At 48.2% G+C, this 16,884-nt stretch overlaps 1 protein-coding gene across 6 annotated transcripts in view; it reads right to left on the bottom strand.

The window, feature by feature from the left end:
- The window catches only part of lrch1 (leucine-rich repeats and calponin homology (CH) domain containing 1), a 65,727-nt gene that overhangs the window by 17,392 nt on the left and 31,451 nt on the right, over nt 1–16,884 (bottom strand). For 4 of the 6 annotated variants that reach the window (XM_048978227.1, XM_048978224.1, XM_048978225.1 and 1 more), the window contains exons 4-15: nt 16,148–16,253; nt 13,609–13,745; nt 13,370–13,500; nt 12,871–12,958; nt 11,808–11,913; nt 6,047–6,150; nt 3,888–3,955; nt 3,495–3,575; nt 3,088–3,165; nt 2,961–2,997; nt 1,893–2,009; nt 84–131 (exon numbers count right to left, since the gene is read on the bottom strand). In XM_048978227.1, coding sequence (XP_048834184.1) covers nt 84–131; nt 1,893–2,009; nt 2,961–2,997; nt 3,088–3,165; nt 3,495–3,575; nt 3,888–3,955; nt 6,047–6,150; nt 11,808–11,913; nt 12,871–12,958; nt 13,370–13,500; nt 13,609–13,745; nt 16,148–16,253 — 1,101 coding nt within the window. The remainder of the gene's footprint in view (nt 1–83; nt 132–1,892; nt 2,010–2,960; nt 2,998–3,087; nt 3,166–3,494; nt 3,576–3,887; nt 3,956–6,046; nt 6,151–11,807; nt 11,914–12,870; nt 12,959–13,369; nt 13,501–13,608; nt 13,746–16,147; nt 16,254–16,884) is intronic. The other 2 variants (XM_048978226.1, XM_048978228.1) reach the window with 1 other exon arrangement.

Genomic DNA, 16,884 nt, shown 5'->3' with positions numbered 1-16,884 from the left:
GCACAGACAGCTTCACGCCCCCTGGAGGACTGCGGGGGTGCTAAAGGTGCAGAGCTGGAGGGGCTCAGGCTGGCTGCACTCACCGTGTCCACATGATCCTGCTGGTTCTCGCTTTGGTCACCTGAGTGCATCTGTGGAGCACACGGACATGAGGACCATTCTGGATCTCCCCCCCCCCCAATCAGATGTGCTGCTAATATAGCATCCAACAGCAGTTAGCTGAGGTGACATTAGCAGGTCAGGCAAAAGGAGTCACTGTAAGTGAGGGATCGACTCTGCAACTGACAGGTAGGGGGAAGTTTATAATTATGAAACTACTGCCCTGATCGTATACATGTGGCTTACAGATCTATTTGTGAGTATGAGGGTTTTGTGCATGTCTATGCTTCATGCACAACTGTCTAATAGTATGTATGCTCCATTCACATCTGTCTGATAGCATGCATGCTAAATACACATCCCTGAGAGTATGTATGCTACATCTACATCTGTCTGATAGCATGCATGCTAAATACACATCCTTGAGAGTATGTATGCTACATCTACATCTGTCTGATAGCATACATAATACATACACACCCCTGAGAGTATGTATGCTACATTTACATCTGTCTGATAGCATGCATGATACAAACACACCCCTGAGAGTATGTATGCTACATTTACATCTGTCTGATAGCATGCATGATACAAACACACCCCTGAGAGTATGTATGCTACATTTACATCTGCCTGATAGCACGCATGATACAAACACACCCCTGAGAGTATGTACGCTACATCTACATCTGTCTGATAGCATGCATAATACATACACATCCCTGAGAGTATGTATGCTACATCTACGTCTGTCTGATAGCATGCATGATACATACACACCCCTGAGAGTATGTATGCTACATCTACATCTGTCTGATAGCATGCATGATACATACACACCCCTGAGAGTATGTATGCTACATTTACATCTCTTTGGTGGGATGTACACTGTGGTGTCCCAATATTTTGAGTAAGCATTTTGTGTTCACGTTTGTCAACAAGATAAATATGAAAGCATCTTTGATTTAAACTTAAACTTCGCAGATTGCTTGTGTGGTAATTCATGCACATTTGATATACAAGTCCTGACTGTTAAACAATATCCTACAACACTCATCAGTGTATTAAAATGAGATCAGTCAATGTCAAGTAAGGAATGCAGCAAGTGTAGACAGCAGAACCAAAATAATAGCGATGAAGTGACTGTGGCAGCAACATAATATAAAATCAAGAATTCTGAATGATTTATTTGAATGACTAGTAGGTTTCAACAAGACCAGGAGGATGGGGGTGAGAAGATGAGATGGTTTAGTTCACAGAAATATATCATAACACGCTCTCCGGAGACAAGACATGTAAGCATCCCCTACACCAGATGATCACCACCTTCTATGCAGCCCAGATGAAATCTTCAACTAAATCAATCACAAAATACAATTCTGTTCTACTGTTTCTTAACCATGAAGGCAACAGGCAAGACTATTCGCATTTAGGAGATATTGCTGTCCTTGAGATTGTGCAACAAACTCTGCTGTAACAAACTAGCAATGAGGTAGTCATGTGACCATGTTTACAGGCCCCTATGACAGGAAATCTATTCCAAATCTACTCCGGGATCAAAGCCATAGCAAGAACTGCACAGAGCATAGGATCATGTACTTAGGTGCTACTCTGAGCCAGCTGTTCAGCACCAAAGTCTGCTTTGGGTTTAATACATTGGAAAGCCTCAATGGGAGAACATACTGACAATACAGTCATGATCACATGACCAGCTGGATGCACAGGACATGGTGGGCGATGGACACAGCTCAGTGATGGTAAGGATGTGTGATAAAGGGGTGTTAGCTGGTTACCTGGTGAGACACGTGTCTCTCAAACTGTCGGCATGCAAGTTGGGCTTCAAGTCTGGTCCTCTCTAGAATCAATTCTCTTTTCTTCTGGAACTCAAGCCCTCCATCAGAAATTTCACTCTATAATATGACAACCATCAGATCCTTCATTCGAGGACATACCAGCCATAACATCTCCACAAAAAAAGCCTTCACTCTAACTATCAGTCAGTAACAGTAACCATCACAGTAGACGTCTACAACATAACCAACAGAGCAGACACTCTACAACATAACAACTATCAGAGCAGATGCTACCGTAGCAACAATCAGGGCATTCACTCTACAACAAAGCAACTATTAGAGCATTCACTGAACAGATCAACTATAAGCCCTACTGCAAAGAAACAAGAGCATAGTAACCTTAAGGAATACCCCAACTTTCAAGTAAATACAACTGCTTAAACAGTAGGTTAGAAAGCAGCATCCCTTCAGCATTTCTGCATAGCAAGTTATGACATCTTGTGCACTTCACATTCCAGATTCCTAAATCTGATATAGCTGTCCAGCAGATACATTTTCATCCATTTACCAGAGTTGCAAAAATTCAGGGAATTTTCACGTTAATTCTCATGGAAATTTTCCAACTTCCAACCTAAATTCCCCAGCTTGACTTCCCATGGAATAGAAAGTTTCTGGAAATTTTCCATTTCTTTGTGAACCCAATTTACTATATGCTATATATATCCAGTCTAATCATTACATACCTATAATAATACCTTAAATTGTGTATAACTTTTTTACAAACCCAAAGATGCTTCTATATTGCCATGGCTAGCATATTCACTCTATAAACACAATGCTGATACAAAGCCTAACTCAAACACAAAGTGTGCTCTTCATTTATATGAAGTTGGCACTGGAAGACGATATGAACAAGCCTGGAATTTTAGGGCTCAGACCCACAGACTGATCTGGAAAGGCTTGGCTAGCTGTACCCTGAAGATTTCTAGAAAGCACTGTGTTTTCAGCAGCTGTATCGTGGGTGTGTTTGAGACAGAGGCGGCACACATAAGAGGCTCTGTACTGTACCTTGGGTGTAACTTGTCCATTCTCACAGTCCTGTCCGCTGTAGAAAAAGGACCACATGAGAAATCAGTCATGGTGTCTGTACGCAGGCTAGTCATTTACCCATAATGAAGTGGGAAGTCACACTCACTTGAATGACTCCTCCAGCATGACCATCTTCACAGGGTACAGCTGTACTTCTGAGAGCTCGGCAGACTCCATATTCACCCTGTGTGTGGACATGGGGACCAGGCGTATTATAAGAATTTAACACCCTAAAATGTTCCCGTAAGATTAGGAAAAATATAAAGAGAAAAAAATCTAAAAACAGAGATCCAGACATAAAAGACAAGCATAGTGAGACAAATATACACAGAGATACAAATGCAGCTTTATAAAATGAGATACACCGTAGATTCCACATGTGCAACTCAAGTGCAAAATAAGATAAAGTGTCATGTAGCTGCTAGTCCCGAAGACAGAAAGCACATGTTCATGCAACCTTACAGGCAGGCAGACAGACAGACACACTTCCTGTGCCTGAACCCAGCCCTGCACCTGTTGGGGTGCTGCAGCAGCTCCACCGCCTCCCTCAGCTGACTGATCATGCCAAAGTGGCTCTCCTCTGTGACCTTCGACCTGCATGACAACAGGAATGAGATAAAACCAAGGGGTCTGCAATGGTTATCACAATGCATAACAAACTGGAATTAAACTGGATGATTTGGGGATAAAATGTGCATTTTTAATCAGCAGCTGGCAAAAAAAAATTCAATAAATTGACACCTTTATGCTACCTCGTAAAATTCATTAACAATTCATCACCATAAATTTTTTAAATGTTAACACTGTGTTTACAAGCTGTTTAACATCCAATATATTCCATAGGAAAAAGACAGAGAGGGAGGGGGGCTGGACAGACAGGGCTGGGGGTGGGGACGGTATACCCACATGCGCTGCGCTGCCCAGCTGGGGTCTTCCTCTATCCGGAGGGGCTCGTCGAAACCTGCGGCCCGGTCCTGATGTGAGAGCACAGAGTCACCCTCTGAGCTGCAGCTGCAGCCAGGTCACCTGACCGCCACCCGAGGCCTGTGACTGGCTGGTACTCAGCGCTCCACCCTGCCACAGCGAGCGAGGGCCAGTGAGAACCCACCCCTCCCCCTCTGCTAACATCCAAACCCCCCTCCCCCTCCTAAGACACAGTGATCTATCCACACAATGGTGTTACAGCTCTGTCTTGCCCTCTCTCCCACTCTCTCTCTGTCTCTCTCTCCTTTTCCCCTGTGGCTGTCACATACATATGCCTGTGCAGTCCGGGAGGGATACACGCTCTCACCCCCACTGTCGCATAACCGGAAAGCTGTACACCACACTCAGTAAGGAGTGGGAAATCTGAGGGGGCATCTCTGAAGCAAAAGAAAACTGTTTTTGATGACACTTTTAATGACACTGACAGGCAGCGTGAGAGAAGTCCACGCTGGGGAGTGAGAGGGACAGGCAAAGTGAGAGATGCCTACAGCAGGGAGTGAGAGGGACAGGCAGAGTGAGAGATGCCAACAGCAGGGAGTGAGAGGGACAGGCAGAGTGAGAGATGCCAACAGCAGGGAGTGAGAGGGACAGGCAGAGTGAGATATGCCTACAGCAGGGAGTGAGAGGGACAGGCAGAGTGAGAGATGCCTACAGCAGGGAGTGAGAGGGACAGGCAAAGTGAGAGATGCCTACAGCAGGGAGTGAGAGGGAGAGGCAGAGTGAGAGATGCCTACAGCAGGGAGTGAGAGGGAGAGGCAGAGTGAGAGATGCCTACAGCAGGGAGTGAGAGGGACAGGCAAAGTGAGAGATGACTACAGCAGGGAGTGAGAGGGACAGGCAAAGTGAGAGATGCCTACAGCAGGGAGTGAGAGGGACAGGCAAAGTGAGAGATGCCTACAGCAGGGAGTGAGTGGGATAGACACAGTGAGAGATGCCTACAGCAGGGAGTGAGAGGGACAGGCAAAGTGAGAGATGCCTACAGCAGGGAGTGAGAGGGACAGGCAAAGTGAGAGATGCCTGCAGCAGGGAGTGAGAGGGACAGGCAAAGTGAGAGATGCCTGCAGCAGGGAGTGAGAGGGACAGAGAAAGTGAGAGATGCCTACAGCAGGGAGTGAGAGAGACAGGCAAAGTGAGAGATGCCTACAGCAGGGAGTGAGAGGGACAGGCAGAGTGAGAGAGGCATACAGGAGGGAGTGAGAGGGACAGGCAGCGTGAGAGACGCCTACGCCGGGGAGTGAAAGGGACAGGCAGAGTGAGAGACGCCTACACCGGGGAGTGAAAGGGACAGGCAGAGTGAGAGACGCCTACGTCGGGGAGTGAAAGGGACAGGCAGAGTGAGAGACGCCTATGCCGGGGAGTGAGAGGGACAGGCAGCGTGAGAGACGCCTACGCCGGGGAGTGAAAGGGACAGGCAGAATGAGAGACGCCTATGCCGGGGAGTGAGAGGGACAGGCAGCGTGAGAGATGCCTACGCCGGGGAGTGAAAGGGACAGGCAGAATGAGAGACGCCTATGCCGGGGAGTGAAAGGGACAGGCAGAATGAGAGACGCCTATGCCGGGGAGTGAAAGGGACAGGCAGAATGAGAGACGCCTATGCCGGGGAGTGAAAGGGACAGGCAGAATGAGAGACGCCTATGCCGGGGAGTGAAAGGGACAGGCAGAGTGAGAGACGCCAATGCCAGGGAGTGAGAAGGACAGGCAGAGTGAGAGACGCCAATGCCAGGGAGTGAGAGGGACAGGCAGCGTGAGAGACACCCATGCTAGGGAATAAGAGGGGCAGGCAGCGTGAGAGGAACAGGCAGAGTGAGAGACGCCTACGCCGGGAAGTAAAAGGGACAGGCAGCATGAAAGATGCTCATGCCAGGAAGTGAGAGGGACAGGCAGCGTTAGAGACGCCTGGTCCTTCCCAAGAACCCTCGGCAGGACCTGACCAATCATGTGAGTGGGGTGTGCCAGAAAATATGAATAATTCAGCGTCCTGGGTGTATTCCATCATATTTTAAGCATACAGACTAACGCTCCGTGAGGTGGGGGGCTGGGAAGGCCAGAAATGGAACAGGCTGCGGGGGGCGGGGACTTGCCTTGATGTAGGTGATGAATGGCGAGCTGAGTGATGGGTCCTCGTACCCGTGCCTCTCTGTCAGGTTCTCTATGCTGCGATCTGAGTTCGGCCTCACTGGGTCCGCTGGGGGGGGGGGGGGTGGTGGGGATATAGATACAGAAATTATGTTCAGTGAAACTTAAACAACAGAGGAAAGTAAATCCCTGCAGAGAGAAAACAGCTCTAGGGATGCAGCATGTCTCTGCCTGTGGGGGGGGCTTGGGCTCCTGGATGGGGTGGAAGTGGGTCAGCTTGGAAACCCCTGCCGCCCTCCTCCATACAGATATCAACAGCTCTATTTAAAGTGCCTTTAGCAACTGAGCAGAGGTGCTTGCACCGATCTCAATCAGTCCCTCTTAATGAGGCATCCAGCATACTGAGTCTCCAGGAGAAAACAATAGATACTACCAAGAGAGACAAGATACAAAGTGGTGAGGTCCCTAGAACACACACAGCTCATTGTGGGAATGGGTTAAATTCAGAATGGTTTGTTTTTATACATTTAAAAATTGAAAACTGGAGTCTCACTCAAAAGCACAGGCTATCAAAGGCAGCTCCCATAATCCTCCTTGTGTCGACAAGCTCTTCCTGTTCTGTATCTGTACTTCCTGTCACTTATACCCCCCCCATGTTTTCCCTTCTCAGTGTAGGCTGGCTCTGCCCTGCACAGGATGCTGCCCCCCAACCAACCCAGACTTCCTTCATACCAGGACTCAGCTGTCAGACAGACTGCAGAGAGCTCACAGCTACACCTGTTACATTCGTCATGGTGACTGTACGAACACTTAGTACTTGTTAAATCCTGGGCAGAATGATATTTTAAATGGTTTGGGAAGGCCAGCATTACCATGTGTGTTATCTAATGCCTTTTCAAAGACATTTTCAGAAATAGGGACAAATTGACACTTAATTAATTCAATGTGTTGATGTTTGTTGGGGGGATCCTCCTCTGGGACCTGAACCTAAAACCACACATGTAAGTATGTAGCACAGAATAACTGATACAGTCAGTGTATAGCAGATGGGTAACTGATACAGAAAATGTGTGGAAGGTGAGTGACTGATACAGTCAGTGTGTAGTAGGAGAATGACTGTAGAGACAGTGTGTAGGGCAGGTGAGGGACTGATACAAAAAGTATGTAGGGCAGGTAGGGACTGATACAGTCAATGTGTAACAGGAGAGTGATTGTAGAGACTGTGTAGAGAAGGTGAGGGACTGATACAGTCAGTGTGTAATAGGAGAGTGACTGTAGAGACAGTGTGTAGGGCAGGTGAGTGACAGATACAGTCAGTGTGTAGCAGGTGAGAGACTGATACAGTCAGTACAGTATGTAGAGCAGGTGAGGAACTGATACAGACAGTGTGTAGCAGGTGAGAGACTTATACAGACAGTGTGTAGGGAAGGTGAGCGACCGATACAGTCAGTGTGTAGCAGGTGAGAGACTGATACAGTCATTATGCAGCAGTTGAGTGATCTATACAGTTAGTGTATAGGGAAGGTGAGTAACGGATACGGTCAGTATGAATGGCAGGTGAGTGACTCACATAGTTACTGTGTAGTAGGTGAGTGACTCATACAGTCAGTGTGTAGGAGTGGTGATTGATTGATACAGTCAGTGTGTAGGGCAGGTGAGTGACTCACATACTTACTGTGTAGTAGGGGGGTGACTCATACATTCAGTGTGTAGAGCAGGTGATTGACGGATATAGTCAGTGTGTAGCAGAGGTGAGTGATGGATGCAGCCAGTGTGTAGTAGAGGAGAGTGACGGATATAGTCAGTGTGTAGGAGAGGCGAGTGATGGATGCAGTCAGTGTGTAGGAGAGGTGAGTGACGGATGCAGTCAGTGTGTAGGAGAGGTGAGTGACAGATGCAGTCAGTGTGTAGGAGAGGTGAGTGACAGATGCAGTCAGTGTGTAGGGCAGGTGATTGACGGATACAGTCAGTGTGTAGGAGAGGTGAGTGACGGATGCAGTCAGTGTGTAGGAGAGGTGAGTGACAGATGCAGTCAGTGTGTAGGGCAGGTGAGTGACGGATGCAGTCAGTGTGTAGGAGTGGTGAGTGACGGATGCAGTCAGTGTGTAGGAGAGGTGAGTGACAGATGCAGTCAGTGTGTAGGAGAGGTGAGTGACGGATGCAGTCAGTGTGTAGGAGAGGTGAGTGACAGATGCAGTCAGTGTGTAGGGCAGGTGAGTGACGGATACAGTCAGTGTGTAGGAGAGGTGAGTGACGGATGCAGTCAGTGTGTAGGAGAGGTGAGTGACGGATACAGTCAGTGTGTAGTAGATGAGTGGCCGATACAGTCAGTGTGTAGTAGGTGAGTGACTCATACAGTTAGTGTACAAGAGAGATGAGTGACTCATACAGTCAGTGTGTAGGAAAGGTGAGTGACTGATACAGTCAGTTTGTAGGAAAGGTGAGTGACTGATACAGTCATTATGCAGTATTGAGTGATCTATACAGTTAGTGTATAGGGAAGGTGAGTAACGGATACGGTCAGTATGAATGGCAGGTGAGTGACTCACATAGTTACTGTGTAGTAGGTGAGTGACTCATACAGTCAGTGTGTAGGAAAGGTGAGTGATGATACAGTCAGTTTGTAGGAAAGGTGAGTGACTGATACAGTCAGTTTGTAGGAAAGGTGAGTGACAGATACAGTCATTGTGTAAGAGGTGAGCGACTCAACACAATCAGTGTGAAGGGCAGGTTATTCTCTATCACAGACTATGGGATGCGTCTAGTGCGTTGGTGAAGTGTTTCACTTCTATCCTCACCACTGGCTAGCAAAGGTGTTTCCAGCACCGTGAACAGAGAGCTGAGTACCTAAGTCTCTCCCTGCCAGTACATAGCCTCTACACAGCAAGCCCAATTCTTTGCATCCCCACGGTGACAGATGTCAATTGAGGGGTTCCAGCCCAAACTGGCAGGGACTTGGAGAAGGTTGGCCCCAAGACATGTTGCAAGCAGGCTCACTGGTGTATGGACATGCCCTGGAGCCTGATGCCCACAAATCAACTATGGGCAAATAGCACCACTGCCTCGTGGTCGTCTTGGGAGAGACAAAGGCTAATGGAGTAAACTGACAGAAAATCAACATCTCCGCTACCTTGCGACTACCCCCATATATGGGAAAGTCTTTGGGAGTAAATGCTGAGAAATAATCTGGAGCTGGGAGTCCCTCAGGCAGCCCGGTGCTGGTCTCAGCAATGCTCTGGCAACTCCTGCAACACTGCTGGTGCCAAACCATACCGGCATTTGCCATTCCTTTGGATCCATCTCCAGTGTGGAGAGTTGGTTCTCCTTATTACGCTGCCCTGGCTTGTGCCCTGGAGAGGACACTCCAGCTTTGCCCCAGAGCACCAACCGTCAAGCCATCAGCAACACAAAAAAACAGCCATCATCAACAAAAGCTACACAGACTACAGGTAGCTGCTCTGCAAGAAACACCACTAGCTGGATCAGGCATGCTCAAGGAGAAAGACTAGGCCTTCTTCTGACAAGGGAAGAGAAATGCAGAGAACATGGGGTAGGATTTGCTATCATGATCTCCTTGTTGGCAATGGTTGAATTAGGCGACAAGGATTCCTCTGGGAGACCATTCAAACAACAACCTTTGCAAACTTTGGGAGGAAGACCTCCAAGAACTGTGACTGATTTGAAGCCAAGTCCAAGATGTTAACTCCCATCATCTGTAGAAGTGAAGCGTGTTCACTAAGTGAGAAGTCCCTCCAAATACTCAGAGCTGCCAGGAGTAAAGTACAGACGGTGAGAAGACTGGCAGCAGCTCAGCCATGACAGCCAGACTGCAACAGCAACAGGAAACATCAAAAGGATGTACAAGGGGATCGAAAAAGCTTTAGGTCCAACTCAGAGCCCCCCTCAAATCATCCAGCAGGGAAGTGATAAGTGACATAGGCAAGCATATGGAGAGATGGGTAGAACACTACTCAGTACTATACACCAGAGAGAACATTGCTGTCACTTCAGCCCTTGATGCCATCGAACCTCTGCTCATCATGGAGGAGCTAGATGCTAAACCAGCACTAGAAGAACTCTGCACGGCTATTGACTGGTTAGCCTGCGGCAAACCACCTGGCATCCATGGCATCCCGTTGGACTTGATTAAGCTCTGCAAAAACACTGCAGCCTCTACATGACATCCTTCACCAGTGCTGGAGAGGAGCTGTACCACAAGACATGAGAGATACCAAGATTGTCACTCTGTACAACAAGTCCTATAACAACTCTAAGAGCATCTTCCTCCTTGGCAAACTCTATGATAGTGCACCTTCAGAAGTTAGTTGAGTGCATCTATCCTGATCCCAGTGTGTATGTCATGCAGAACGTTTAACAGGAGAAGTGCAGAGGACAGCAGAAACCCCTATGTATTGCCCTCATCAACCTCATAAAAGCATTCAACATTGTTACTGGGGATGGGCACTTCAATATCCTTCTGAAAATCGGATGCCCCCCATGGCTACACAACATGGTGATATGAAGGCAACCATCCTGCATGAGGGCAGCATGTCTGAACCCTTTGACATCAAGAGTGGTGTGAAGCAAGGGTGCGTCCTCTTCTCTCTCCTCCTGAAGCATGCTTTTGGGACTTCAACTGAAGGAGTGTACCTACACACCAGATCTGATGGGGGAGTGTTCAACCTTGCAAGATCGAGAGCTAAGACCAAGGTATGCAAGGTCCTTGTCAGAGACATGCTCCATGCTGATGATGCTGCATGTGCCTCACGCACTGAACAACAAATTAAGTAGCTCATGAACAGATTCTCATAAGTCATAAGACTTCGGGCTCACCATCAGCCTGAAAAAGATCAACGTGTTGGGTCAAGATGTGGACACTCCACCAGAGATCACCATCGACAGCTATGATTTAGATGTTTTCCACCAGGTCACCTACCTTGCATCCATCAGCAAGAATTTGTCCCTTGATGTCACAACCAACCAGCGCTTTGGGAAGGCTGGAACAACGTTTCACTGATTTACCACCCATGTCTGGGAGAATCCAAAGCTCACAATCCTGACAAAAATGGCAGTGTACAATGCCTACATCATCAGCAAGCTCCAGTGTGGCAGTGAAACATGGACAACATACGCCAAACAAGAGCAGAAGCTGAAGAGCTTCTACATGTGCTGCCTTCGTTGTATCCTAGAGATCACGTGGAGTGTAGTACCAAATGCCCAGGTTCTCGAATAAGCTGGATAAGCAGTTCAGACAACGCAGGCTGTGCTGGCTTGGCCATGTGCGCTGAATCAAAGATGGCCGTATATAGAAGGACATCCTCTGCAGCAAGCTAGCCTCTGGCAAGAGATCTGATGACCTCCCCCAGCTGCACAAGGATGCCTGCAAGCGGAACATGATATAAACATTGAGTGCTGGGAAGATGTAGCAGCAAACTGCAGCAGATGGAGCAGTGGGCTCCAGAGGCAACTTAAGACGAGAGGAGAACCTGGCTAAAAAATAAGAGAGCGAAACGGAAGGTGCACTCCTGCAGAGAGAGCTCTGCAACCACCCACACCTGTATTCGATGCAGGAGAGAGTGCCACTCCTGAACTGGACTAATCAGCCACAGCTGACGTTGGTTCAGCCGTGATGTCGCCACGGCCCTAAACAACAACTAGGGCATATCATCCATGGTTGACAGGAATGACAAAGGCCATTAATAGGGCAGGGTAGTGACTGATACAGTCAGTGTGTAGGGGAAGTAAGTGATTGCATGAGTGACTCACCCGTCAGAGCGCTGATGTGCTCGCTGGAGTCGTCTTTGCTCAGGCCGTCTTCCTCAGTGATGTGGGACATGGGGGCACTCAAGCTCAGGCTGTCCTCATCCGAGGGCTGGAATGAGACCCCCGGGGCATGTTAGCAACGCCCTAACCCAACATGTTCAGTGTGCACAACCAAATGCTGCTGCACTCAGCAGAAACGCACTGTACCATACTCTACGGACCTGACCCCCAGGTGGAGTCTCTGTGTGTCTGTGAGCCGCCAGCACTGGCTCCGTTCCCCTTTCACGTGATACATTTCAGCTGGTCAAGCTTACAGAAACAACTGTCAAGCTAAAGCATGCATAGGGAAACATCCAGACCACGCCCACCTTCCTGTTTGTGCCAGGCTGGCCCCCCGGTACCCAGTCCCAGGGCTCGCCATGTGGTCAGATTTTGCATATGATTATGCCTATGGGGTTACAGTGCCTGCTGTTTTAAGGGACCTTTTTAAAGCCCTCAGAGGTGCTCACAGTGTAAACTAATTTTTTATTGAGCAGATAGTGCATCATTCTGCAGCACTTACGCTTCATTAACCTCAGTGATCAAAGCACAAGTCTATGAAGGTAGGAGTGTGACCTTCTAAATGTGGCTTGGTGTGCCGCAGATGTTAAAGGCTCAACCGAGGAGAGACCAGCACGTCCCTTTAAAACACCGACTCGGAATCCAGTGATTATCATTTCCGTTGTATGATGTTCGGGAAAAGAGACAGAGAGTTGAAGAGAGAGAGAGAGGGGGGGGGTGTAGGCTGTCATGGGGGCTTAGAGACAAACACATGTGAGAAACACCGATGCATTGTAGCAGTGTTACCAAAACAATCACATGCAGGGAATCACTCAGGGAAGACAGTCAGGTCTGCGGTAACGGGCTTCTGTGATTTCACATTGTCCTATCCCGAAAGAGACACACAGCCAGTCTGTGCACACACACGCGTGCACAAGCATGCACACAGACTCACACACACGCGTACACAAGCATGCACACAGAGCAACCCCCACACACATACATACACACGCGTTCATACACCTACCTCGGTGGTCGATAGCCGTTTGTCTCCATTATCACTGCCAACTCCGGAGTCGGTGTCGTGTTTCTTATTCTGGTCGATGTCCTCAATGCTGGAGAGGATGAGGCACAGAAGACCATGGGTTAGATGGGGGAGAGAAGACTGCAGGTTAGTCAGAGGAGCCAGAGGCGCGGTCGGGGAAAGTGGGGGGAGAGCGGGGTCTCCCTCCAAGCTCCGAGAACAGCACGGCGTCTCTGACTCTAGTCTGCTCGCTCAGTCACTCACTGCTCACTGCAAGGAGGCATCCTGCTTGGGAGGGGCTGCGAGGAGCATCCTCACACTCACACCCACCGTAACACACTGTAACACACGCACACACACAATAAGGCTGACACACATGGAGCCCGCCCACTCCCTGAGATGTGAGCCAATCGGGTATCTGACAGGTGAGCTGAGTGACAGCTATCAATCCATCAGTCCCTCTGTAAGTCACGGCAGTTTGGGAATCACCGTGGTAACCAACCTTCCAGCTGCCGGCCGGGGCAGATTTAGCCTCTCCATCACGGGCAGGTAGAGTAGCTCAGAGCCCTTGTCATGGCGACATGCCTCCATGGTCAGGTACTTAAATATGTGCACCTTCCCTTTGGTGCAGATCTATGTGGGAGCAGCAGGAATAATGAGCAGATCTCATAGACAAACACGCCATAGCACCAGCAGTGAGACTGGGAGAAGCAGACAGCGGTATGTGCGGGCTCTGCCAACCTGCGCAGGCGGATTCTGCAGTGGGTTGTTCTCCAGCTGCAGGGACTGCAGCTGCACCATCTTCCTGTAACAGATGGGGATGGTGGACACTTTGTTGCAGGAGAAGTCAAATTTCACCAAGGGAAGCTCTGCCAGATCTGAGGGAGGACATGAAAGGAGAGGAGAGGAGAGGAGGGGAGGAGAGGGGAGGGGAGGAGAGGGGAAGGGAGGAGACAAGAGCAGAGTAAAGAGGAGGAGATGAGAGGGGAGGGGTTGGGATAGAAGAGAAGAGCAGAGAAGAGGGGAGGGAAGGAGGGGAGAGGAAGGGAGGAAGAGAAGACATGAGAGGAGAGGAGGGTAAAGAAGGGTGGAGAGCAGAGGGGAGGTCAGGCTTTGATCCTGGGAGGAGACGAGGATCTGTTAACACACCTCTAAGACCATCCATCCATTTATCCACCCTAAACTCCACCCTGGAGCCTATCCAGGCAGCGCAGGGCAAGGGACATCCTGGAAGGGATGCCATACTCACTCATGTTTAATGACTGTGATGCGTATCAAAGGCTACTGTAATGACACAGGGTCTGACACAGAGACACCATCAAAGCCATCACTGACATGGTAAAACATATTTAACCCCCCCCCCCACCCCACCCCAGCTACGTTTTCCAAGCTGCTGAGTCAGCAGGCAACACAGTTGTTCCACAAAGGGAGCGCCACACATGAACTGACAGGGACCTCTGAACACGAGTCAAACTAGCCAATGGCTGTGACTGAGTGCTTAGGTCTGCGAACACCGCTGTAGTAGCAAGAGCAGGTATATCAGCAAGAGCAGTAACAGAAACAGGATCAGCAACAAGACCAGCTCATGTTGACCTTAAGCCCTCTAGAGAAAATCTATGTTGGTGATTCCAGGGGTGACACAGAGGGTACCACTTCAGCAGAGGGAGAGCATTCGCACCTTTGAGGAGATGAAGAAGGCTTTTCTCAATACAGGCTGCATCAAATGACTGTCATATGACAGTCTGCTCTGGGGCTGAATTTAGTACTCAAGACCACCATTTTTGGCAGGAATGAATGCAGGCTCGGAGAGCTTCTTTCCAATCATCACGTCCTGTAGCTGACACATAAAGCTGACTCGCTTGCTCAGAAAAACCCTGGCATCCTCGTCAGGTACAGAAATACTGCATTCCATGATATTAATCTGTAGAGCTATTTTACAGCAGGGGTCAGGTGCATAAGTATTTGCATAAGTGTGGGTGTTTGTAAGTAATTGTTCCTGTGTGTCAGTCTTTATCTGTACTCAGTGGTTTAAAGGACACCTAGTTACAGACAGACAGAGGACTCTGAGGAGAAAGAGAAGCAGGATTTGGGCTTCATCTCCTCCTTGATTTCCCTGGGGAAGGTGATTTTTAGGCAGTCAATTAATATCTTATCTCCCAGTCAAATGCCTATCATTAAACTCCATCATTAACCCTCAAATATCCCAAGTGAGCAAACCCCTTGGGACAATTCCTGTAGATTATTTTAGTATAACCAGTTGGCAAAGCTGATGTTTCACATTCCAGAGCTGAAACTTGTAAGAACACTTGAAAGAGCCTATTTGGCTTTGATTGGTGATTAATAGCAGCAGCACTGAAGCTCAGATGTTTCCATATCTGTACTGCTGTCACTATCCCAGAGCCCACAGAGCTTTTCTGTTCAGATCCAAATAAGGCGACTCTCGTCAAAATGAAGTAATTATAGTCCAATGTTCATACAGTAGTCATTTAAGGCCTGAACAGATATTAGTGATGAATAAGTAAAAGGTCAAAGCAAAGGTTAAACACTCCACAGAGACTATAGAGGTTAAACATTCAGATATTTATAAGTCACTTAAACATATTTCTCGTTCCTCATTCAGGACCTTTCACCCCATGCATCCTTCCGTCAGTCCCCCACCCCCAACATGGTCCAGAGATCATGTCACACTTCATCTTTCACCAATCAGATTTCAGCATAAAGCATAACTACTGGAATGACCCATTTGGGTGGAGTAAATGCAGAGCCAAGGACAGGAAAAATGCATGGAAAAATAAACCCTCCCTACACTCAGTTTACCCCCCCGCCCAATCCCCCCCAGACCCATATCGAACAGGGGGGGGCTCTGAGGAAAGGTGAGATCCCTTCTTCAACGGTGAACAATGTTCTACTCAGGCCAAGACTATTGCATTCATGCTGAAAGGTGCTGAAGCACCAGGCTGTTTCATCTGCTCTAACCATAAGGCAGCTTCTCCTGTTCACCTGCCTCCTTTGGCCTCTTTAAAGTGAGTTATTTTGGTTACTTACCTTTCTTGAGTTTTTTAAAGCCATTCGATTGATTACTCACCATTACTGGGCATTTGAAGTCATTTTATTTGTTAATCAACTTCTCTATGCTCTACAAGGCCCTCAATGTTAAACATCTTATTTATGTTTCTAAGGTCATTCTATTGGTCTGTCATCTCATTAGTGTTTCTTAAAGCCATTCTATTGGTCTGTCATCTCATTTGTGTTTCTTAAAGCCATTCTATTGGCTACTTACCCTCTGGGAGAATGCAGAGCTGGTTCCTCCGCACATTGAGCTCCCTCAGGGCCTTCAGCCTGCCAATGTGGCGGGGGAGGGCGGTGAGCTCATTACAGCTGACATCCTGTGTGAACAGTACGGATAAGGGAAGCGTATCATGGCAACATTGGAGAACCAGCCGCACAACCAATCACCATGCTTCCAGCAGGAGGAAACAGCGGGAATGGTGACTGTAACCAGAAGTTTTGTTGAGCTGGCCTATCCCGAAATAAACTGTCTTGCCCTGTCATTCACAGCACCTACAGCTGCTCACAAAACCCACCACACTCTCAAAAATGCACACTTGCAGCCGTCCAGGAAGAACTGAGATTAAAATAACGAAGCTGTAACCCTGGGTCAGAAATACCAATGTAATGCTGCCACCACTTGCTACTGTAGGTCCTGGGATAGGTGACCCTCAATCTGCCAGACTTTAAAAGACCTTAACAAATTTCACAGTGTGGAACAGTTTGACTGTTGTAGGTGACCCCAGATTCAACAGCAAGGGCTACACTGGTGATTCAGTAGCAGCTTCCCACACACACACACACACCTGTAATCATATCTTCGTTTGAACCGCTCATTCATTTCTATGGGGAAAACTCTAATCCCAACATGATGACCTTAACCCCTACCCAGCCCTAACCTTAACCATAAGTAAACAAACAAAATACAAGACTTTGGCATTTTTAGTTTTTGGATTGCATTCACAGATT

This window comes from Brienomyrus brachyistius, chromosome 16 (assembly GCF_023856365.1).
Source record: "Brienomyrus brachyistius isolate T26 chromosome 16, BBRACH_0.4, whole genome shotgun sequence".
NCBI lineage: Eukaryota > Metazoa > Chordata > Actinopteri > Osteoglossiformes > Mormyridae > Brienomyrus > Brienomyrus brachyistius.
Note: the sequence above shows the minus strand (reverse complement) of the source record. Positions and strands in the feature narration are given on the sequence as shown.